The sequence below is a fragment of the Onychostruthus taczanowskii genome, unplaced genomic scaffold (genome assembly GCF_017590055.1).
Source record: "Onychostruthus taczanowskii isolate IOZ18803 unplaced genomic scaffold, ASM1759005v1 scaffold8, whole genome shotgun sequence".
Taxonomy (NCBI): domain Eukaryota; kingdom Metazoa; phylum Chordata; class Aves; order Passeriformes; family Passeridae; genus Onychostruthus; species Onychostruthus taczanowskii.
In genome coordinates, this window is record NW_024505892.1 from 14458566 (window position 1) to 14483780 (window position 25215).

A 25215-nucleotide genomic window follows, 5' to 3' on the forward strand; every position below is an offset into this window, starting at 1 on the left:
ACAGGTCAAAGTAAGTTTCTAATTCCTCACTAAAATAACTCTGAAAACATACTTTTAAGTATTGAAAAGCAACATTCACAGGTAGCTATATTTCAGCTCTCCACCAAAGTCATATCCCTGAGATTTACCTTGGTGTTCCAGAAAGTCAACAAATACAATATTTTACTCTGTCTGTAATGTGGAAGTGGACAGTGATGGATGGGAAGCCATATACATGCATGTGGTTTTGCAGTAGCACTTGAACTACTTCTGTAATTTTTTTAATGTTTGGGTATTTTTAAATGAAAAAACAAAAATAAAATTTATCTATCAGCTTGCATGCACTGAAAGATATACAGAGAGGACTTACAGACTAGTGAACTAGCAAAGAATCTCAAATTTGAGCATGAAGTTACCCAGTCTGCAGTTGTAAAATCTTTATCTTTTTCCACATTAGCTATCACTATCAGCCCTTCATTTATGCTGCACAGAAAAAACAGCAGCTCTAAGTACACTCTAAATACAAATGCTTATTTTGCATCTAGAATATCTGTGGCTCTCTCCTCTCCCAAGACTACTTTATTTTGAGATGAAACAGTATCAGTTATTCCTATGCAGTATCCAGGAGTCCCTTCTAGACATACTTACTGGTGCCTTCTTGTCAATAGGCTTTATAACAAACTTCTTGTCATTGAAAGAGATATTTCTGATTTCGCTCCAGGGGAACCCAATCTTCGGGGTTAGTCTGGAAAGGAGAAAAACTTGTTTTAAGGGATGATGCAATAAACATTTTTCCCCTATATTGCTTCTAACACACAGACTTGGTGGAATGCAATGCTTCACAAAGCTCTCCCAAAAGAGAGAAGATAGTAATTGAACTAGAACACCACAGGGAGTAGGAAAAGAAGCTCAGTAACCTCTCTTGCTGAGTCTTTTGTATTTCTCATCAGCCATCCCTACTGACCTTTGGCTACGTAACAGGGATGGACTCAAGCCACACGCTCAGCTGCTTTTAAGCTTGTTTCTTTTAACTCTGGACCCAAAATCCACAGCATGCAGATGTTATGTGCCGTGCTTCCCTGCACAGGCCTCTTACACATCATGGGAGGCGTAAGTCAAAGCAACTGAGCTGCTTCCCACACCTTACAGCACCCACAGGCAAACCTACCCTGCTGTGTTACAGCTAGCCCAGTCACCTCCATGCTGCCTTCACTCTGAAGGGCTGGACAGGCACCATTGGTAGGAGAAGATTTATTTTCTTTTGTTTCACAGAATGGGTCATGTTAGAAGGGACCACAGTTGATCATCTGGTCCAACCCCCCTGCTCTAGCAGGGTTATCTCAGAGCACATGGCACAGGATTGCATCCTGAATACCTCCAGTCAGGCAGAGTCTACAGCTTCTCTGGGCAGTCTGTTCCAGTGTATGGTCACCTGTACAGTAAAGAAGTTCTTCCTCACATTCAGGTGGAACTTCCCGTGCATCAGTGCCTGCTCCTTCCCCCATTGCTCAGCAGCACTGAGAGGAGCCTAGCTCCATCCTCTTGATGCCCTCCCTTCAGATATCTCCTCCCCTAGATTACAGGCAAGGTTAGTAACAAAGGGCCCTGTTCTTTTCTTCCATACAAACTGCTCTTTCAGCCCATCCCATGAGTCACCAATCGGAACTTTACTCACTGGTCATGCAATGAGCTGTGCCACGTGGCTCCCCACTATTGAAAAGCTCCCCTATGAAGCAAAGGGCAAGATTCAGACTCCCAGATCTTCCTCGCTGCTGAGGAGTTCAGGTCTGTTGATTTGCTTGAAATTTTTCTATATCACTCACTAAACACTTGAGATTTTCCTCTGCCTTAATTTCTCCAGAGTCTTGCATATAAAAAGCATCCAGTTTGTCAAGAGATCAGATGTTTCTGAGCCATTCCAACACTTCATCTTCACACAGCTGATCAGCTCTGCAGCAATCTCTAACATCGCAAGGACTTGTGTATTTGACTATAATAAAGTCCTTTAATTACCCCAACGAAATACTTTATTTTTATATTTAATATCACATTATTATTCTTTTATTTTTCTCTTAGCAAGGGAGGGTATATTCTCTAGAGATAGCTGTTAATGATTAAGAATTTTAATAATTGTAATAATTGTATCTTACATTAAAAAAATGACAACAAGCAATCTAGTTATTCTCTAGCCCCTTCAATGTATGTGTCTCTGTCACAATTATTCTTGCAAATTATTTGAAGACACAAGTATTTAACGTTTAGCACTTACAGAAATGTTTATCATCACAGTGGACCAGTCAAACTCTGTAAGAATTCTATGGAACACATTGATTAAAGAAAAAAAGAGCAATTTTGGGAGGAATTTCACTCATTGTCAAAGAGATGGAAAGCTACTACGTCAAGAGATTTTGCTGGGTCCAAGCACAAAAAAACCCCTTGCTTCATTTAAATTCAAACATCAAGAATAAAATTCACCCTCTTCAGAACTATCCACTCCCTAACCTCTAACTCAACAAGATTATGCAACATATGTGTGTGCGTGTGTGTGTGTGTAACATTAAGAACTGTAAAAGAAAACTATTTGATTAGACTAAGATGAACTAATTACTCCAGCCTCCCTCACATTAGTACAAGTGCTTAAATCCTAGATAATAGAGTATGTCAGACAACTAAAATAATTCACTCATTAGTAATCTATGCAGATTCTTCCCTTTAATGCAGGAAAAAAAAAGCTTGAATATACCCAGAAACAGGACATTGACATGCACTGCAGTATAGAGGCTCACAGCACACACCTACAGCACAGCCTCATTTTCCTCGTGTTCAACTCCAACAATGAAATCTCTGCTTTTTCATCTTTGCCCTCAGTCCCCAATCTTTGCATCTACGAACTAGTAATGTGTATGGCATCTCTGTTTTCCTAGTCCCCACATCTGCTGGAAAGACTTAATTATATAGTGGCAAGAGTTACAGCAGAAATAAGCAGTTTATTCCAGCACTGTATTTGTTTTGCAAACGCTCTCGATAGGTCTTCACAGTCAATGGCTACACTCTGATTTCTGCAGCTCGAAAAACCTGTTTGTGTGACCATGGTTACATAGCAAGACCAGTCATTCAAGACTGAAGTATTACATGAGCGAAACTACTTTTCTTTCAAGTGACACTCCTTGTTTTCTGGGTGACAGCACATATTAGCATTGCAGAAAAGACTGCCTTTCTCTTTGCCTTATCAACAGAAGACCCAGGGAGTTCCAATTAATATTTGGGTTGCATTCAACGCTTTTTGGAGGCAAAGATGTAGAACAGGTGAAATCCATTCTGTATTTCAGTGATAGTCTGTTACAGATTAGTGACATGAAACAAAGATTTGAAACATCAGGGAGAGGAAAAGAAAGCAGTCTAGACAGCAATGCTCCCTCTAAAAAATATCTGTTTTAACTCCCTTCAATCCTTCAGTTGCGGAGTATTAGAAGAGACTAGCAGGCTTAGACACAGCTGTTCTCACCTTCTTATTATGTTTATTTATAGATGTAGTCTATCATTTCCCACCTACTATCCAATTAATAATGGCTCTGCCTTTACCAGAAGGGCTGATTAAAACCGTGTGTACTTCAGTAAGCCCTCATTTCATTCCTTGTTCACAGTAACTATATAGGTTAGCCTCTCCCTGGGTTCTGGGTGCCACCCAGCTTTGCTTTCATGTCCACCCATAATCTGCCTTTTTCAGAACCCGGCAGCTGCACACGCATCCATCATTAACTTCAGGACAGGAGTTCCTTAGGTGTCTGAACACTGCAGATAGCAGTGTTAACCTTAGCCTAGCCAGTGATAACCTTAGCCTAGTCAGGTTCTCGTGTTGTTGCCACTGATGCCAAACCTGGTGACCTGACTCAAGGGAATGCCTGGTAAACTCCTCAGTTCAGGATTCAGCTCCACCACTGTGCACGATTAGGAAGATGGCATCGTACAACTGACATCTCTCTTTACACAGCAGATAGCGTTAGCAGGTCAGGAAAGACATGAAAGCACGGGATGTGAAAGCCCATTTCCTAGCTTCACTTGCTGATCCAAAATTGGAACACAAGCATTCCTGTAAATGAGAAATGTCCTGTACCAGCCCTCTTTGGAAGATCAGAGGCAAAAACAAAAGCCTTACTTATCGTCCTTTTCATAGATGTTGAGCCCCAAAGCATCGACCCCCAACCAAAGGTCAGTTCCTTTCTTATTCTTGATTTCAAAGTAGTTGATTCCATACATCTCCAGATCTTGGGCAATCTTCAGGTATTCCAGCATGGCATTCTCTCTGATTGACACAGGAAAAAAAAAATCAGATAAATGAGAAAACAACATCTGCTCTATCTCAGATAACACAAATACCTCAGAAGAAAAAAAAAAAAAAATCCAAATCTCACTTCAAGCACAGAAGTTAAAACTGAACATTCACCATTTAGGATTCACTTTAGAAGTTATATCATCACATCTAAGAGCACACACAGAGAATATTTCCATATACCAATCCCTAATACTTCCAGACAGAAAATCTGCAACATTCACCTCTCTCAGCACTCATCCTTGCCTCAGGGTACAGTGGGTAGGAAAGGTATAGGATCTGAGCTTTCCCCATCTGTCAATGCAAATGCTTCAATGACTGTAAGGTTTGACAGCACCTTTGCTCTTTTTCCCACTCAAAGCTATCACTAATACAATGTGCACAGGTCCAAGATCTTCAGGAAGCCACACTGTTCTCAGCACCAGCACAAGATATACTACTGTGCTTTACCATGTGATTCAATACTGAACTAAAAAATACACACCAGGAGTAGGCTCACACAGGCAACTCAGAGTCTAAACCACAGACTAACAAAACCATGGTGTAGAAATGCAAACTTAAGGTAATCAAACAAGCAGCAAGGTGATCAGCCCAAGGACCAACACAAAACACTCACTTGAGCATGCCACTGTGCTCAGCATGCCACACCTGGATGCGTTCTTCCCACTGCTCTCTGGAGAGTTTATGCTGGTCCATCACCCTACACAAGGAAACAGATGTCAGCAAGATTAGATGTCCTGCAATATCCACTGATGGTGATCTTTGCTATAGTCTTACTTTCACCCTGGTGGAAGCCTTACTGTAGCCAAAAGGGAAACCCTACTCAGCCCAAAGATGTTCTCTGTGAAGCAGAGCAATTCAGAATGAGCAATAACCCTCTGCAAAGCCTTTCTGGTCACTGACCAGACACATGAGAGGTGTAAGCAAAACTCTGCAAACAAATCACACACATACTGCAGACACCAGGGGATTACAGCAAAGCAAAAGTTGGTGCAATCCCTGGAGTTAGACATTGCTGCAGTGTCATCAGGAAGGGTAAACAAAAGCCATTGGTCTGATAACATCCACTGATTCTGTGTAGGGATGGACTGTGAAGCTGCAAGACATGCTTTCCACACACAAGTTTTTTAGGACTGTACATTAGGATTAAGGACACACAACCCAACCTTCTTCAAGAATGACATACTCTTGACTTAATATTGCTCTTTTCTTCTTAAAGAGGAAACATTCATACTGCCACTGATACCAGCATGGCAGCAGTGTTTAAGAAATAAAAGCTGAATGCAAAACTGTATTTCCTCTCTAACAGCCCAAGGAGAAGCAAAAACATACCCAAGTATGACAGATAGAAATAAAATAAGGAAAAAACCCAATTATATGCAATTCAATTTAAAAAAACAAAACCAAAGATGCTTTTAAATAAAACTCTTCGCATTTAAATCAAATTCAAATTAAAAAATAAAAAAAGATACTACATCAGCCAATTCTTTCACCTTTGGGGGATCAGACGCTCTGAATTGAGGTATCCAGGCTTGTGCACCTCTTTGTTGTAATCTCCAAATTTGGCCTGCACAGCATAGGAACCAAGAAGTACCGCTGTTTCAGGAGGACAGTAGATCTCATCACTGAGGATCCCTTCCTTCACCTGCAGGAAGAACAGCTTCTGCGTGATGTCCTGAATCAGCTCTTCGGACACATCCTCTGGGAAAAACTTGGCACGGAATCTGAACTGGAGGGGATTCTCCTTTCTGATTTCTTGAGCAGAAACCTGAGGACAGAGGTGACACCACAACTGAGCAGGTGGTTTTTTGCAAATAGAATAGATTGCTTTTAGACGGAAAAAAAAATTCGGGGCATTTGCCATAAGAGGTGAGTGACTGGCAACTCTGCAGTGGAATTCCTTAATTCTGGCTGCTTACTGATAGGAAAGAACATGGGGGATATGCATTATGTTTTCCAACTAAGCCAGTTAAATCCTGTTTGTACAGCAAACACTGGTCACTGGAGAATGATTTACTGTGCTGTATCAGATGGCAAACCCACCCAGTACTGTGTGTGTTTGACAGAGATCAGCCCCCTGACATTAAACAGGTGTGTCACCGACTGCCCCACCAAGAAAAGCAGTTCATGCCCTCATAAGAACTGGGAATACAAAAACAGGAGCACATCAGAGGCATCAGCACTTGGCTGCTTGGAAGTAAGTGCCTCTTCTCCAATTAGGACACAACTGATCCTGCAGAGGTAGGGCCTAAGCCCATCGTCAGCCAAGGTGCTCCTCCAGCCACAGAAAGTGCAGTTGCTTTCTCCCAACAAAGTATGGAGGTGCTGCTGCACATGTGGCAAATGCTTCCTGCAACTCAGAGAGTGAAAGGGCTTCTGCCATGTCACACCTCACCTATGGAGATCACAATGTTATCTCTAAAAACAATCCTGGAATTATGAAAATTAGGGCACAATCAACAGCAGGCACAAGGTGTATAAAGTTGCAGCCAATAACACATCAGGAAACATACAAGCTTTAACCTTTGGCCAGCAATTAGCCCAAAGTCTGTTACCTTTTTATCAAGCTTCAGCCAAGTTTGGAATCCTTTGTTGTCCACATACTGAAGACCAAAGTACCACACTTCTCGCAAACCTATGGTTTTAACCACCTGCAACAGAAAGGTAAAAAAGAAAAAGCTATTGCAGGAAAAACTTCACTTGAGGTCCAGGTATCCTTTGGAGTCCCACATCACCTGTGATGGGTGTAGGCAACATCCTAAACCTACTCATCTCTTAATTTCACCTTGCAGCCAAGGATACACAACTGCCATTGTAGATGGTGATGACAGCATAGGCTAAGATACTTGTCCCACCCGGTTTCTAGAAGATGATGATCTTGGGGAAAGCAGGTGAGACAAACAGCAAGTGACAGGCCACCAACTGCTAGACTGCTAGACTGGCAGCAGTTGGGGCTTCTGCTTGCTTCTATCTACTATCCATCTTAAAATTGTAGTTAGTGAAGGAGATGAGTTAAGTCAACAAAGTTCTTGGTGGGATGGTCTCTAACGGTATTAGTACTAACTACAACTAGTAGCAGTACTAATGGCTCAAGTGACCTTGTCTGCCAGTCACCAGAGACTATTCCTTCTAGAGGAAGCAACTGAGAGGTGCTTCATACAGCTGCTGTGAGGCTCTGAGAGTTACAACAAGATGCAAGTATTCTCAGTCAAGGTTATTGTTTTTTTAAACTCCCCAAAAGGCTGAGTTTATGAAGGACAAAAATACATTTATGCCTCCCCATTAGGACAAGTTTCATTTCCTGTATGTAAATACTAACCAGCTGAAACACACAGAAACACCATCCATTGACTGGATGGTGCACTGACTAGAAAAGCAGCCCTGTTTGGACATGTTACATTTCCTCAGTGGAGGACAGAGTGAACAAGTCCCTGACTTTCACCTACTCTTGACAGTTTGTTCTTATAGCCAAGTGCTTGGCTGCCAGCTCATCTACCTGTAAAGCTGTGCTCTAGACACTGCCAAAATCTGCAAAGATCTACTACGTACCTAGCTGGATCACTTCTGTAATGTTATTTGCAGAGTAGCCCCTCAAAAAGTGGTGTAGGCATCGCTACAGGGAGCTCAACTGAGTGGAAGACAAGAAGTATTTAAAACGACTTAGTGAGTTAGGGAAGTGTGACAGACTTGGGAATGTGTAGTTACATGTGCTTCAACAAGTCTAAGACCTCAACCAAGGATCTGTTTCACCTCCACATTTATGGTATTGCTGGAGACACTCTGGCTGGAGAGCAGACTTGAGAGAAACAATGTCACGTTAGCTAAGATTAACTAGAGTTTACCAAAAAGACAATAAAACCCACCAATCCAAACAAACAAAAAACACAAACCCCATGTCCTTATAAAATAAGAGCTTGGCTCTGTAAATAATTCAGCTTTTACTTGACTAAAATTCCTTTTCCCTCCTTCCTCAAAGTGGCTTATTTCATCATGGAAGAGACAAGTTTTCTGACAGCTGGATGTATTTTTATGAAGTCTAACAGAAAACCGGGGGTATGTTGAGTGTGGTACTTCCTGTTGCACAAAAGAATGTTGCAACTTTGTTAAAATAAAAAGTTACATAAATCAAGCAGTTATCAGGTCATTATCTCTGAATGTCTCTTACAAGAGAAAAAGTACACTTCCTATAAATAGTTAGAAAGCTTTCAGAAATCATGACCCCCTCAAATTCTTCCCAAAACCTAAAAGCAAAGAAAGAGAAAGTATTAAGCTAAACTTCATAATCTGACGGTTTGAGTTTCAATACAAAGAACAAAGAATGTTCTAGCCTGTACTGGGAAATGCTCTGTAAACTTCCTCCATGGCAAAACAAGGAAGAAATAAGAAATGAGGCATTATATACAAGATGAAAGACACCTCCTCTGCTTCCTCAAATGCATGAAGCCGCAAATCTTGAGTCTTCCCATTCCATCCAGTTATGCATTCACTTCCAGAAAATGCCAGTTACACTCTCCTCCATTTGAATTTCTTTTATGCATGGTCAGGAGGGCACAAGACTACCTGGGACATAATCCAGCCAGCTGCAGAGCCCACTGTGTTGGTTCTTGGGATGCCTCAGACCTCACTGCAGCATAACCTCTACACAGGGCTAGCTTGAGTGGAGAGGAACTTAATATTCACATGTCCCTCTCCTGTAAAAGGAGCTATTTTCCCTCTCCTGTAAAAGGAGCTATAGAACACCTTACATGCAGGATAACAGACATGCTAGCAAAGCCTAGCTCTACTAGCTGACAACCAGGCCAAGAAATTACCTTGTAGTTTTTAAAAATAGCTTGCTTCTTCAAAACCCCCACAGTGGTTCTGCAGTTCCAGCTGGGCCACTCCCCATACCTGTGAAAACCTGTTGCCTCCACAGGCTTTATCTGAGTGTAAACTCCACCCGAGATAAGGGCCTAGTGAAAGGCTTGCTCAACAGAACTGAAGAGAGAATGTATGGTCTTCACCTTTTCTAGTTTTGTGCTGCACAATTCTACCTCAGCCTTCCCTTGATATGCAGAAGTATCCCCCAACAAGGTATGAAATATGGGTAAGAATTTCCAATCACAGGTTTTAAACCCATGCCACTGGATGTAAGGAGCAAATCTCCATGAGGAGTAGGTCTGTCCCAATCATGCACTAAGCACTGCAGTAAACATTCTTCAGAAATCCCAAAGTACCCAGACAGCAAGATAAAACAGAAGTGTCTTGAATCTGAAACATCCTGCCTTTTCCATGTTCTCAGGATTCTGATCTTCCCAACTGAAAGCAGAGAAAGTAGTTGAATGCTTGTCATGAAGACATACTTACAATCTAATCTAAAGCATTGCTTTTAAAAACCTGGCTTTCAGTAATTTGGATTTTCAACCTGATGGAGATAAAATCCAATTTCTCTGTTTTGGATTAACATGAAAAGGCCGGGGGAAGAAGTTACTCTGATGCCATGGTGATCAGCATGAATGGAATCACAGAATCATAGAATGGCCTGGGTTGGAAGAGACCTTAAAGATCATCTAGTTCCACCCCCCCTGCCATGCACAGGGACACCTTCCACTAGACCAGATTGCTCAGAGTTCCATCCAAGCAGGTCTTGAACACTTCCAGGGTTGGGGCATCCACAGCTTCTCTGGACAACCTGTTCCAGTGCTTCACCACCATCGCAGTAAAGAATTTCTTCCTTATATCTAATCTAAAGGTGCTTCTTTCAGTTTGAATCCATATCCCCTTGCCCTGTTACTACATGCCCTTGTAAATAGTCTCTCTCTATCTTTTTTTAGGGTTCCTTTCAGGTACTGGAAGGCAACAGTCAGGTCACCCCAAAGCCTTCTCTTCTCTAGGCTGAGTAATCACAATTCTCAGCCTTTCCTCATAGGAGAGGTGAATCATCTCCCTAATCAACTTGGTGACTCTCCTCTGGAAGATCAAGCAGCAGGTACCAGTTCCAAAAAAATGCAGATTTCAAATGCCTTTCAATTGCACTTCAAATGCAATTCAAATTTCCAGTCACAGAATCATAGAATATTCTGAGTTGGAAGGGACCAACAACGATCATCAAGCTCAACTCTAAAATGAATGAACCATATGGGGATTGAACCCTTGGCCTCTGTGTTCAATGAATACTTGATGTTTATCCCACATCAGTAGTAATCAAAAGGAATTAAAGTTAGATTTAATGCTAAACACAAGCTGGACTACTTGGTTTTGTACTGTGAACTTCTGCAGTGATTAGTATTTGATTTCCTTCTTTGATTCCTTTCAAGAACTCACTAAAAGATTTTTTTTTCCATTTGTTTGTTGGGGGTTTGGAATTTTGTTTATTTTTAACTGATCTGTGGGTTGTTTGTTTTGGGGTTTTTTTGGGGGGGTTTCTTTTTAAGTACTTCTCAATGCACAATTGCCATAAGGCCTAGCAAGTTCTAGTTAACTCACTGAAACAAGAAATTGTACCAACAATACCTCAGAAGGAATGGATATTGTTTAGCCAGTAGTGCCTACCTGAGTAGCAGTAGCTACTCAAGTACAACCACCCTTAGCTATCAAGGTTAGTGGGTACAAGGGAAGAAGTACAAACAACAGTTTGTGAGCATGTTAAAATGTGTGACTGAAGTCTGTATAGACCAACTCTTATTTTTCAGGTCTGCAGCAGAAATGGCTAGAAGTAATTTAATTTTTTTTTTGAGTTGAAGAGCAGTATGCAAATTTTTTTCTACTAAAATCTAGGCCTTGCTTCAGTTTTATAACAGCAAGCTACTTCAGTCGATAATAACAAAGTGTCACACACAACACACAGTTTGTTTTAGTTGCCTTTATCTGATCTTTGCAGGTCCATCTTCAAATAGACCTGTGCATTGTTAAAGCAGTAACAGGAAGAAAACAGTACAGGAGGAGAGTCTGAGCCACTCATGCCCTCCACTTCCCTGGGAATCCCTGAAAGCAGGCTGCACTAATCTCTGCTCCATCCTGCTGCACAGGGGCTTCTTACAAGGTATGTTATCTGTAAATGATGTACAGAGATCACAAACTCTTCTGGTTTTCCAGTATTTTGACAAACTCAAACACCTGTGCTAAGTGGTTCCTCAAACCCAGCATATGAATGAATACAGCCATGCCAACGCCCTCATCAGCAGCCTGAAGACCTGATTCTGAACAGTTTTATGCACAAGAGCAACATTTCAGCCTTAGAAGTTAAGAATTATGTAAGAGCTAAGCAATATTTCAAAGCAAGAGGTACATTTTTACATGTTACCTATGCTGTCTAAATATTTTAGATCCCTTGTGACAGTTCATCATCCAACATGCTAGGAAGACAGGTTTCACTGGAACATGACATACCTGCAAGGGGTTTTTTCCTTTTTTCTTTTACTGTGATGGAATTTAGATATCTTAGTTCAGACTGGGGCCGTTTGATTAGGAGGTAGAGAGAAGCAAGATAGGTTTGGAATCCAGTCTTAAGAAAACACTATAGTCCAAAACATACTCCAAAATTAAACAACAAGAGCCCACACCAACCCTTTACTGACCTGGTCAAACAGCTGCTTGCCTGTAGTGTTTGGCTGGATGGCAAACTCCAGCTCTGCATCCATAGTAACAACTCGAACGTTGATCTAAGGAAAAAAACAAAAAGCATTAAGATGCATTGAAAGTTACTTCTAGGTGTTAACACAGTACTTTGTGTACAAGAGTCTCCACGCTTTGATGCACTCCCGTAACCTCTATAATAAATACACTTAAGCCTCAATTAGAATCATGTTATCACACCAGCAAACTTAATTGGGGCACTCATTCTGCTGTTTTAACCAAATTGCTCCACAGGTTTTCTTACTCAACACAGGACTGGACAGATCTAGTTCAACAGGAGGGTATTTTAGACCTGACCCTTTCCAGGCCTAAACCCTCTTGGACTAAGAGCTACTGTGGGTGCACAGTATAGCTGCCTGCAGGCCATCCCTTGGATTACGAAAGGCCCTAATGACTAAATTAAATTTAAGACTTATAATTTAACTTCCATTTATATTAGAGCTGGAATTAATCTGAGGTTTTAAAGGCAAAAGGCTGCAGATTATTCTTATAAAGCAATCAGCATTAACCTGATAAACGTTCATTCTTTCCCTCGTAAAAATCTATTCAGCACATAAAAACAGCAGGAACAGGTACTAAATGGTTCTACAGGGCAGAAGTTCAATAAGCTCTTGCTGTCAGTGAAGGAACAACATAAGTAGACTTACTGCAATAGCGCTAGACTGCAAGGAAGCGGTTACCACTGAATGCAGAAGGCAAGAATGTTAAATGACTCGAAAAAGTATATTAGCAGTTAATCAGGATGCAAAAGCAGCAACTAATCTTGCAGGGAATGGCATAAGGACCAGTAAAATGGAAAATTGGGAAAGGATTATCTCCAACTGTTCTGAATACAGCTTGTAATATTATAGTACTTCTCAAAAAACCCAACAATCCCAAACATGTATGATTGTGTAGTACAGTTATGCTACAAGGCCAGAAAACATGTAAGGTACAGGCAGATGAGATTTCATGACAATTTCCCAACAATTTGTAAATTCCATATTACAGAGAGCCTGACACACATCTGAAGAAATGAGAGGTAAAAGAGGTAGGAGAGGAATCAAATTGCTCACTACAAAGCTTTGGCCTTCAGCAGTTCCTAGCAACTTAATTATGTATGTTTAAACACCAGGATAAATGTCAGGTGTAACAATGTTACAATTAACACAGAACTATGAATAAAACAAGTTGCTTCAGCTAGTTTTAGTAAAATATATTACAAAACTTTGCACTCCTTTTTAAGTGAGACACTGAATGTTTAACCAATCTTCAGTTTAATGGTGGACCTGGCAATATTAGGTTAATGACTGAACTTGATCTTAGAGATATTTTCCAAACTAAATGATTCTATGAAGGCATCAAGTATCTTTATAAAGTTGTTTATTTTCTTCTGCTCCCACATGACAGAGTATCCCCCAAAGAAAGATGACTGAAGGCACTTTCCAAGTCACAGGACCCCAGAACTGAACCAGGGAAGATGACTTAGTGACACCACTTTCAAGCTGTGTTTTTAAAGCACTGTCCTTTAAATTAGGACTTTAAAAAAATTTCTTTAAATGCAAGATGGAAGAACAAGTAAGAAGGTAAAAGGAGTTCTTGGAAAACCTAACTGTAGTTTCTGAGATCATAATGGAGCTATGCTTAAGGTTTTCTTCCCATGCCTTAAGAACCAAAGGTTTCCCAATAAATGTTTCCAGTGTAGGAAGGGAGGGGAAGTTCAGATATCAAATCTCTGGAACAGCAAGTCTGCACTTCAAAGATGTGACCTTAAACACCTGTTGCTTAATCCCTCTCAACAATAAATCCCTAATCATATTCTAATCCCTTTCTACCCACTTCAAGAAAACATATGCTCATCGCCTTAGTTTTGTGCTGAGCAAGTTATTTGTACTTCTGGCTGAAACACCATAGAAGTGTAAAATAAGTATCACTTTACAAGCTAAAGAACTTAAAAGGAGGTGCTTCTTATTCCTTACCAGAAAACCTACAGAATGTTGGCTGAGTTCAAAATTCCAGCTCATATCAGTATGCATTTTCCTCTATCTCTTCTCAGTGGTTAACTGCTAGTAAAAAAGTTAAATTCCCTCGTCTTGTTTTACTACAACCCTCAAAGACTGTAGGATCAGCTATACAGTGAGCTATTTAGTGCATTTAGCTGCTACAGATTTCAAGAATTATTTTAGTATTAAGACCAAAAATTGTAGTCATCTGCTTTTCTACTTCAATCATTTAAAGTCAGAAGCATGCAGGAACATAACTACTTGGTTATTCAAAAAGCCTTCAAGGACACTTGGGGCCTGCAGTAAAGGTTAATTTCTGTGTTCTTTATTAAGGGCTGCATAACCGTCAGGACAAAGAGGAATTTCCCTGGCGCCCTCAGACAAACTGCCAGCCACAAGACAGACAGAGCAAGAAGAGACCTTCTGTCCCTTCATTGAGTTGATGACTGCCTGGGAATATCATTTGAGTCTTCTTCCTGCCCTATTAAGCTCTCCTGCTTCTTATCTCCAAACCTTAGCCCTGACTTCAAGAGCATAATGATTTTAACAGTGTTTCTAAATGGATGTCCTACAACCACTCCATACAAGCTTTTAGCCACAGAGAAACTCGTGTTAAAGCAGCAAACAGAGCTTAACCCACATGAAACCCTAGTTTAGACAACCTGAAGAAACCTTGATGTCTGCTACACTGAGAGTGGATCAGTTTGGCACTCAGCTCAGACCGGATGGAACTTCCCACGGCGCCAAGGTGATTAAATCAACACCTAATGTGCTAACCAATTCAGGTATTGTTGGGGAGGAAAACAACCAAGAACTCAAACTAATTTCCATGAGCAACAAGAAGAGGAAGACACAATTAGGACAACTTTCGCAAGTGAAGTCCTGCTCACCCTGTCTAGGCAAGGCATGTCCTTTATAAGATCCTACCAAATCCTGGCAGTAATCCAGAACAATATTGAAGCCATAACCAAAGTGAAAACAGCTTTTCATTTTTAAGAGCACAATGGCATGGAGAGAAGAGAACAGCACATGGCTGTTACACATGAAATAAGGGTTGTATTTAAAAATATGTGCTTTTTTGCACAAAACACACTAAAAATCCTGGACAGTAAGATGAAACTTCTTTCTTGATAGGCCAATGTCATAATGCTTTATTATTCTGGGGGTTGGAAATAGATTATATTTAAGGTCCTTTCCAACCATAACTATTCAATAATTCTACTTTTATGTCTGAGGCTAACACACTTTAAATGACAAATAGGGCCTTTAAGATTTGCTTGTGCATACAAAAACACTACAAAACACAAGATTTTCCTCTTCCCCTGTCTTAGGATGCATAAAATTGCTAACAAATTTGATCCAGAATGGAAAAAGCATGCTGTTGGAAAGGCAACGCCATTTGCATTAAAAGGAAAAACTCCCCATGAAGCTGAAGTATTTCCTACACTGAAAGACTGAACACCAGTTCCATGACTTCTTACTGGACTGTAAAGTATTAGCCACCTTACCAACTCGAACAAGAGAATAGAAGATGAAGGCCAGAGCTAGAGATAACTTCAGAGTACAGTTTAAATTATTGTAGCACTATGGAAAGCAATGGTAGTTAGTACGGAATCTTCTATGCTTTAGCAATGCCCTCAAGTCATGCATTTGTTTCTTTTGTTGTCGATAAAACAACATCTTTTCTAATGCTAAGTCAGTAGATCAATCTGTGGGGCAGGTGCAGCCTTTCAGAGTCCATGCATATCAGTAGAGTAACTTGAAAAAATAAAGTGCCATTTGAAAAACATTCAGAAAACACTCTCTTAAGGAGGCAACACACTGCCAAGCAGCTGAGTGGCGCCATGTCTGTGGAAGAATCAAGACCTAGATAGGAGCCCAAGAAGACATTGCCTCTTCAAACCTATCCTCTGACAAACACCCAGTTTTCAGGTCTGTTGGACACCGAACACACAGCTGTAGTTTTTTTTCTTACATTGGATTCTTGAGGACCTTGGTGCAGAAGCAGTACCTGATTGCAGGCAACACCGTGTCTTTGAAGCTGACCATTCCTCTGCTGATAGTGGAGCTCTACTGAAAAACATCCCACACTAAAGGGAAAAGGGCAGGGAGAACAAGGAAAAAAAAAACCCACAGCTCTCAGACACACTATGCTATTGTGGATATTTTGCACCCTGATGCACATAATCTAATAGTTCACCTGCATAATAAAATAGTTCAGTGAAACCATGAAGTTGTGCAAGTCATTTAAATAAGACCATGCAATTTAATTTCAGTAAATACATATGATAAAGGGCACTAAATACCGACTTTTACCCATTAACACAGGACAAACCGGTACTTAACTGTGTCACTTATCATTATCATTAGGCAGGTCTAAATGCCTTAGACAATGCTCAGGAATGTTTTCTTCCTCTTTCCAAGGAGGAAGAAAGACCAGAGTCTCCTAAACAGCAGGTTTCCAAGCATGGTATCTTTCCAAGTGGTGGCAATTGGCAGTGGAGAAACCTAGATAGACATGCCTTGTTTCTTCAGTCACTGCATGTCTGGAAATCCCAGGAGTCAATGGTACATTTAAGCAAATCAGCCACATTTTGAACTGCTGCACAGCACAGCACATTCTATGAAAAACAGCGTGCAGAACTGTTATGCCTTTTTGCACACACACAGACTGTATGGATATGGACTTGCTTGTGCTGAAGGAATACAGAAGTCTTAAGGAGGATGCAGTGGCTTTAATAATAGTATTAAGAAAGTAGTAGCATTAATTCTCACTTCTGTAGGTCTACTCTTTCACCAGGCAAGCAGCAACTAATAATGGAATACATAACAGGCAAGCTTCTTGGCCTGGGCTGCAAGGACAAAGTAATCTCATTTTGACCTTAGCAACCAGAGCTGTTCATAGACACGTGTAGTGATTAAGTATCTGGTAATAGGAAAAACAACTTCATGCAGCAGCATCGGAAGGGCAATGAAATTGCTCTCTATTCTTCCACATTCCATTCAGTAGTGTTCACTGATTCCAGGTCCAACAACAAAGAAAGATATTGTCCTAACTGATGGAGCAACTGTTGTCCCAGCTCCTGGAAACTGTTATGGGAAAATTTTCAACTTTGAGGAGGGAAAAAAATCCTAGCAGCTTCAGAGCTCAGAGTTAATCTGCTAACACTTCAGTATCTGCATTCTTCTGTCCTCCACAAGTTACTTAAGTCAACAGGTAATGGTTCAAAAATTGTACAGAGAAGACAACTCTGAGAAAGTAAGTAGCACAAATATCACAGAAGCAACTGCAGAAATATTAGTTCAATTTATGGTATACATCTTAAGAATGTACTTTATGAACAGCAGCATATCAAGAACACAACACCTGGAGACAATTCTGTTTCTTCTCTGACAGCATAACTAACCTGCCTGATGGATCAAATAAAATCTAATAGCATATTTGATGTGCTGCCATACAACACAGACTAGGCATACAACAAATCTGAGCCATGCGAAATTACAACCAAATGACAAAGTGTGCACCTACATTCTCCATAGCTTCTTTCAGAGCAGGAGACAAATGTCATGAATGTCAAGCAAATTACCATTTATCTGCTGCTGCAGGATTGCAAAAACACAGCTTCCCTCTCAACTGGGCTCAGCACCTTCATCTTGCTGGAACTACAGCAGGGATACATGTTACTATAGGATACGAGACAAAACGATGCAGACACGTTGTTGCTCTCAAGGCAGGAAAAAGGGAAGTTTATTTTCTGACTCCAACATTTATGGATTTCCAAAGGTGACAGTGGATTGGAGGGTGAATGTGCCACCTCTCCAAGGACACTGGACAAACCAACAGTCCATCAAGTCTCTCTTCCTCCATAAAAGAATGCAAAAAAATAAGTTGTTTACAGAAAGTGTGTGAGAAAGTTTGATACAAGAATGCAAACATCAGAAGGCTTAGAAAATCTTAAAAAATCAGGGCGACATCTACATATTCTGAACTTTTCCTGTCAAGCCAAGGTCTTGAAAAGGGGATGTGAGTGTGGTGGGATTGAAGAAATAAGAAAACAAAGTTTTCTCACAATCCCTGGAAGATGGAGTGCACTCAAAGGATTATGAACAGCACCTAGAATTCAAGGCTGTTGGTAGGTCTGAAAAATAGCTACAAGTATTACACTTGGATAGGTGAGGATGGATAAGAGGCAGAGATGAACAAATTACAGACTTGCAAACAATCAGCTAGAGCAGCACTGTAGACAAGGATGTGGTTTATTATAATCCCCAGAAAAACACCACATTTCCTGGTGTGATGCTATTACACAGAGGGGAAAATTACATTCTTGAGTGTATTTGTCACCGGAAGCATTACAGCAGGTGACTATTCTGTTCTGCCTGCCTTGATGACTTGCTAGATGGAATGCTGTCACCCAAATCTGAATGCTTATTTTGGAAGGGGGCAAGTTAATCAAGGAAAGTGTACACTGATTACAGGTCAAGTATTTCTAGGTTAGTTGCCAGTTGGGTTTTTTTAATCTGTGTGTGTTCGGGACTTTTTGTTTGTGGGGCTTTTCTGTTTGTTTCAAACTAGATTTTATTTTTAAACATGTTAGTAATCCCTTTCTAAATGGGAGTTGTCTGAAACATTACATGTTTTATATAGAAGACCATAAAAACTTCTAAACCCACATGGGGAAAACCAGCAAAAAGCCCTCTTATTGCAGGCTGGGTAACATGACAAGAAACAATAATTGCTGGAGTGGTAAGGTATTATGATATTACGTAGCCACTTCCAGCCTGCCTTCAGAAAACAGAGGTCCAAGTCCTTCCCAGTGCTACATTTTTATGACTTAAAGGATGTCCAAGAACCTGAAATGAGAAGGCAAATTACAGACCTACCATTTCTCTTCTGGGGAAGGAGAACCTGATTCCTATGAGAATGGAAAGAACTGCACAGCCCAGCAATGAAGAAAGCCTTTCACAGGCACCTCCCCTGCTCCCATGGCAGAACCTTTCATGCACTGCCTTCCTAACACAGAGCATCTCAGAGAGGGCAGTGGCAGCACAGCACAGTAGCCATGAGCCTTCTCTTGTACAGCTGACAAGGAAGAAAAGAGCCTCAGAGGCTCACAACATGTGAATAGGAGACAGCCTCAGTGGCATTCCCTTGGCTGACAAGGCAAGCTGGTTGCACCCATTTGACCGACCCAGTTTCCCAGCATACCATGCTAAATCAAAATACCCCTCTGTGAACTGAAGGACATGTTCCATTTCAGATCTCATTGTGTTAAACATTGCTTCCTCATTGCAAATAAATGGGAACATTAAGTCACGTTCCAATGGAATTCCTCAGAGTCTATGAAGCAGTTAGGTATTGCTGCACTTGCAACAGGTAAAATTAGAGCTGAGTAGACTGGTCTTTGTTCCTTAAAACCTTGCTTACCTTCCCAGGAGAGGGAGAAATACCACTGAGGTTAAATTGAGTTGTATATAGTAATCTATAATCTAGTAGTTACTTTAAAATTGCCCAGTACTATTGTTAGTCTTAACTACTAGTCAGCTTTAATGCAACAGCTTGCAGAATCATATTTTTGGGGTACTAGTACTCAGTTTTAAGGAGCAATAGCTGTATCAGTTATACTTAACTGAAATTTCTTAAGTTTAGTCAAGGCAATAGGAGCCCAGGTATTTGCTCTCATGTATGGTGGAAAACACTTATAACTTCTTTTGTGGCAGTTTTTCGAAAGAGAAATAAAGTACTTTGAGGGGAAGCCAAGAAAAATTTTGGAGAGAAATCTGAAAGCTAGACTTGTGGATGAAGTGGAGGGAGGGGGGTTCATGTAAGCAGGAAAACCTTCAATACCCAGATGTGGGGATCATCCAGAAATTCCAGTTTTAACAAAGTGGGTGGAATTTTGAGAATGAACTTCTCCCTCCCTGCCTACAAACACAAACAGGTCACAAGACAGCAAATCCATGGAGCTCAGTATTGCAGCCATGCCACTTTTGTTTGTAATATAGCATGAAACTGTCCTTATAATTAAACATGAACATAATCCTAGAATGCAAATTCAAATTTTTTTATGTTTAGATAAAAATGTGCAGAAGATGCCAAACTAAATTACATGCCTATCTCAGTTCCCTTAATGAAGGCCTACTATCTCTTCTGTCAGCATGTAGTAACTGCATAGTAGGCATCTGCATGAAAAGGCAAGAAGCAGCCATGGCTGCAATTCAGTTCTTTATCTTAGGTCAAGCAATAACACTTTGCATGCCAAAAGATCATGAAGATTTCTTGCAGGTGTGGCAAGTGCAAGTGACAGTACAACTCTGATAGCCCTGGCTCTCAAATGCCTAGGCCCCAGACAGACTTCCAGCATTCTCCACCCCTGATCAGCTCTGTACAGTTAACAGTAATTGCTCAGTCAAACAGTAAAACCAAGCAAACACTCTTCCCAGAAAAAAGAAAAAATAAAAAGAAAAAAAAATTAAGAATCTTTCTCCAGTCACTGAAGATTCCCCCCAACTCTTTCCTAACAAGCAAACAGCAGATATCATTCTATCTCAAGCCAGGAACAAGTTGAAAAACTGAGAGACAGAGGCCTATCTAAAACTTTAAAATTCAATTTTTTTTTTTTTTATTGTGAAAATACCTAGGCACAGCTCTATGTTCTGGCAAGACATAAAGCAATGCAGAGTAAGTCTGAAAGGCCCCAGGATACTGCACTTGAACAAAACCCTGTACACTTAAGGAGCCCAGGTGTTTTTCATGCAAAACACTTGCCCTCACTCTACGTGAGCGATGTAAGAATGATTTACTTTGAACACAATATTATGAAGAAGTAGGAAGGTTTATGTGTTTCATTGAAATACATTAATGTTCACTTTAAAGTCTCTCTGATGCTGTATAATACTCCATTAGCATTTTCAAAATATCTGTGTACAAGCAGCAGTCTGCTCTTTAAAGGAGGAACACACAGCCAGTGACAACAGGCTCAACATAGCACCACTGCCTGGATGTGTCACTCGCCCTCAATGGATGCTAGGATGGATTTAGGAACACAGAGTGCAGCAACAATAGCTCCTTTGTACATAAAGAATAAATACAGAGGAAAGCTAGAGGCCACTGGATCAAACTCCTGCATACACAGACTGTTTTATCATGACAGCTGCTGCATCTAATTAAACATAATGAAGTTGCGAGACTAAGGCTTTACACATGAAGTTTACAGCAAGTCCCACAAACATTCCTCAAATATGCTTTATCTCAAGAAGTTGCTCAGAATCCAGCATGGATCAGATCTGCTGCCTTCCATCAGAAACATAAGCATGGGGCCAAGTGCAAATTAATATAGAGTTTATCAAGTTTTATCATAATTTTAGAGTCTTCTAAATAATTTAACATCTCCAGTATTTACACTACATAAAGCAATATCATCCTTCTGCAATCCCCTTGAGGGAAAAGAAAATAATAAATTAGTATCTTACAGTCTTGATCTGGAACACAAACATCATTTTATGCCTCTGCTTGGCTTTTTCACTTGGAAGCAACAAACACACAACAATTTCTGCAAAAGGTGAACTCCACAGTACAAACTCACAACAACCAGGGCAGGATGTGAAGGTGTAAATAATCTAAATAAAAGCTACAATAGCCTCAGAGCTTCCCCTGAATCCAAGCACCAATATTGGTGCATTTTATTCCAATGCTTATGGAGAGATCTATGTTCCAGAGGGTAAAGCGCATGGAAAACCCAGTGCCATTGCACAATCAGAAGTCTGACAGCAACAACATTGCCTGATAGCACACAGCTGTCCACACTTCCAATAGACCCTGTGGTGGTTGTTCTTCGGGGGTGGAAGAGCAGCACATTACAATGGAACAGAGTGGGCTGAGTGAACACAAGGATTATCTGTGACTTACTGTCTCACAGGACTATGACCTGGGAGTTTAAGGCATCCAAGAAACAACTACTGGAGAAACGGTCTCAGTAACTGTACTCTTCCCGGACAGAGATGTTACAGGATGCAAAGCAGTATTTTCATCAGATGTGAGCTGGAAGAAGATCAAGGATGCTCAAATGTAAGGATCAACTAAGCTAGCTAGGACTTCTCAGTTCGGAAGAAAATTAACTGAGGCTAGGACATAAGAGCATATAAACTCCTCAGCTACATGAACAGACTAGACAATGATGTGTGTTCATGCAGCACTGTAGCAAGGAGGTTTGTAGATAACTTTCCAAACAATGTGAAGGTTATCTAGGACAGCCTTTGTTAAAGTATACTATGGATGCTGGAGTTCACAGGGTTTTAAAGCAAGACTGGACAAGTTCACAGAAATCCATTTAGTAACTCATTATATAGGACCTTTCAACCTCCAATACCTCAGAGGAAAGCAATGGTGCATATCTTTGAAATACTCTTCCTCAGGCATCAGCTTTTGGCCAACATCAGAGGTGTACTATTAGGCCACAAGGGCTTCTGCCTGACCAACAAGGCCAGCCATGTTCATATAGACATCAAAGTGCAGAAGGAAAATAAACTCCATTTACTTAGGGAGAAATAGCAGTGCAACAAGTCACACAAGGCCCAGTAATGATTGTTCATTCTGCATTCTAGATACAAACCCTTTTGTCAGAGAGATTTTTGCTTCATATTCCACCTTTCTGTTTTACTTGTTCCATATCAGCCTCTTTCATTTTACTCACGGACTTCAGTGGAACACACTTCATAGCATTTGTGAAATTTCTTAGTGGGGTTATGTGATGTGATCACCTCTGACAGCTTGATAATCTGATCTATGTGCAATGTACTACAATGCTTCCACTTCTCAAGCAGGTACTCCAAACAACATGCAACAGGTACTATTTGCTCCCAGATAAAGGTAGGTCATGGCAAGTCCTGGAATGTCACCTGAGCACAAAGGTATTGCTCTTGAGCAGTTACAAATCATAAAGGAAAAGTGATTGCAAGGACTGGCAAAGTACCAAAGTACCCCTTCGTAACCCCTAAAACAGCTTAAGGGCTTCTGAGATGAAACTCTTTCCACTCCCCTCACTACAGATGTGTGATGGCAAACAAATATGCTCCAGTGGTTCCTGAAGTGTACCTTGAGCACAGTGACAGCAGAGAAAGTACCTTTCAAGAGTTTGTCTGCACAGCTGTGACAGTTGTTATGGAGGAAGAACTATCGCCCCCACAATGAGATCACCGAGTATCAATTATGCAAATCACCCCACCACACACCACAGTTTGTGCAGCAGGAATTCTGTACAAACACTTATCTCTACAGAGACAAAAAGTTAAGCCAGAAAAATGCACTCAGCTAGGTGCTGAAGACCAACCTTAGCTCCCACAAATAATTCTGAAGACCAGAACTTATGGTACAGGCTTGAAGTCATCTACTGGGTTACACAGGCTAAATTCAGATGCCTGGGTTCAAAAGCAAGATTTTTTTAGTCTCTGCTTCTTCAGGTAGCAGACAGCTCACAGACCTGCTCTCTGCATCTACACAGTGGTGGTATCTTGGCAGAACTGAGCCACTCTAGAGTTTTGTAAGTCTGCTAAAGATTCAGCAACAGGACATCCATCCACTCATCCCCAGAGAATTCTCTCTCACACTCATTTTGCACTGAGGTTAGAACAGATACAGCAAGCATGGACTTCTTCACGCAGTAACAAGGAAAGAAGAGATGGTGATAGTAACACCTCAGAGTTTTACACAGCACTTGCTCATGAAAGTGAGAGGGAGAAGCAGACAAACCAAAGAGGGCAATCACACACTCAGCTCTCAAAGGAAGCAAAAGGCTATAGGCCTTGTGTAGGAGAGTTAGCATCTCTTCCACTGAGCCTGCACAGTAGGTAGCCAAATACAAGTCCATGGTCATCAGCAACAGTTTTTCTTACTCAATTAGAAGGCAGAGTCCTGCATGTTAATTCTTAAGAGTCAGGATTTTTCCTTAATGGACAGCTGTTACTATGAGGTGTCCATCAGCCTCAGCTGAGCACATGGCTGCTACTCTCGCCCTCTCAAAGATGAGAGCAGATGCAGAGAAAACAAGTGAATTTCCCCACTATGAAGTAGGAACTAGAAAGAGAACAAAATCTGGATCTGAACAGATGAGCAATATGGAGGCAGCACGGTTAGTTGTTACACTGAGCTATGCCTTGTTTCCAGCCTCATATGGCAACAATTTTCCCCTCTCCTAGGCGCATACACTGCTGTTCTTCGTACATCTCAGCTCACAGGGTAAATGTTATCTGTTGCAGAAACCAGGCTCCAAAGCAAGCACACAACACAGCTAAAGCACATTACTTAACAGTGTGCAGCGTGGGTCAGTGATCCTGGGCAGCACTGCCTTCCATCAAGGTCAATTGAGTGATTATGGGATTTACAGTGCATGTAAAGCTCTTTGGGCACAGAGTGCCAAACAAGAACGACACCATGTGGGAATCTTCAGTGGTCATCAAGAAGTCTTATTCTCAAAAAGTCCTGACATATCACAGCTTTTTTTCATGGACAAAGGAAGATGTTCATGTGGGTGGAGGAAGAGAACAGAACAGGAAGGCTTATCTCTCTCCTTTTGACCTTTAAGAAGGTTAAGAAATTCTTTAATTAGTGACTAACATAACAGTTAACACCCTTGGTTTTCTGTAGCAGCTAACATCCCACAACAAACTGCCCTCGGAAATGCTTACTCAGCTCACACAGTAAATAAGGGTTTTGGCAAACTGTGAACTCATTCTCTTATAACTTTATTAATCTCCTTAAATTTACTACTCATAGAATCCTCCACCTTTCTTTTGCAGCAGTGAGTGACACATTTGGCAAATGTAAGGGAGTTCTGACATTTGGCAAATGGAAGCTTCCTTGAGTTTCCATTTTGCCCCAGAGTATATGTCTCCTGGTATCAAATACCATACACTGTATCTCCTGATGGACTGCAATTGGTGCTTACAAAGTTAATATTTTATTCTTGACTAAATCTATAGCCATACATAAGCAAAGAGTATTTTAATTGATTGTGAACACTTAAAGATATGAAAAAGTATTTTTATTCCACTTACAGGAATCTGCTGTAAAGAGCTCTGAGATAAAACCACTGTGCATAGTTAGAAGACACATAGTCAAGAATAAATTGAGAAGATCTTGGAACAATTACTAATATTAATTGTTTATATTTAGAAATAAATTCCTGTCACTACACTTGCATTTTTTTTTGGCTGGCTTATCGAAAACTTGTTAAATTTTAATGCCATAGTCTGCTCACAGACAGATAAAGGTTTGGCAGAAGACCTGTATTCTGAAAAAACAACTTGAAGACA

At 40.7% G+C, this 25215-nt stretch overlaps 1 protein-coding gene across 2 annotated transcripts in view; it reads right to left on the bottom strand.

Moving 5' to 3' along the window:
• Positions 1–25215, bottom strand: part of EZR (ezrin) — a 37680-nt gene that overhangs the window by 7848 nt on the left and 4617 nt on the right. The window contains exons 2-7 of one of the 2 annotated variants that reach the window (XM_041423919.1): positions 11866–11949; positions 6865–6960; positions 5803–6077; positions 4926–5009; positions 4136–4282; positions 628–724 (exon numbers count right to left, since the gene is read on the bottom strand). In XM_041423919.1, coding sequence (XP_041279853.1) covers positions 628–724; positions 4136–4282; positions 4926–5009; positions 5803–6077; positions 6865–6960; positions 11866–11949 — 783 coding nt within the window. Of the gene's footprint in view, positions 1–627; positions 725–4135; positions 4283–4925; positions 5010–5802; positions 6078–6864; positions 6961–11865; positions 11950–25215 lie in introns of those variants that run through there. The other variant, XM_041423920.1, reaches the window with a different exon arrangement.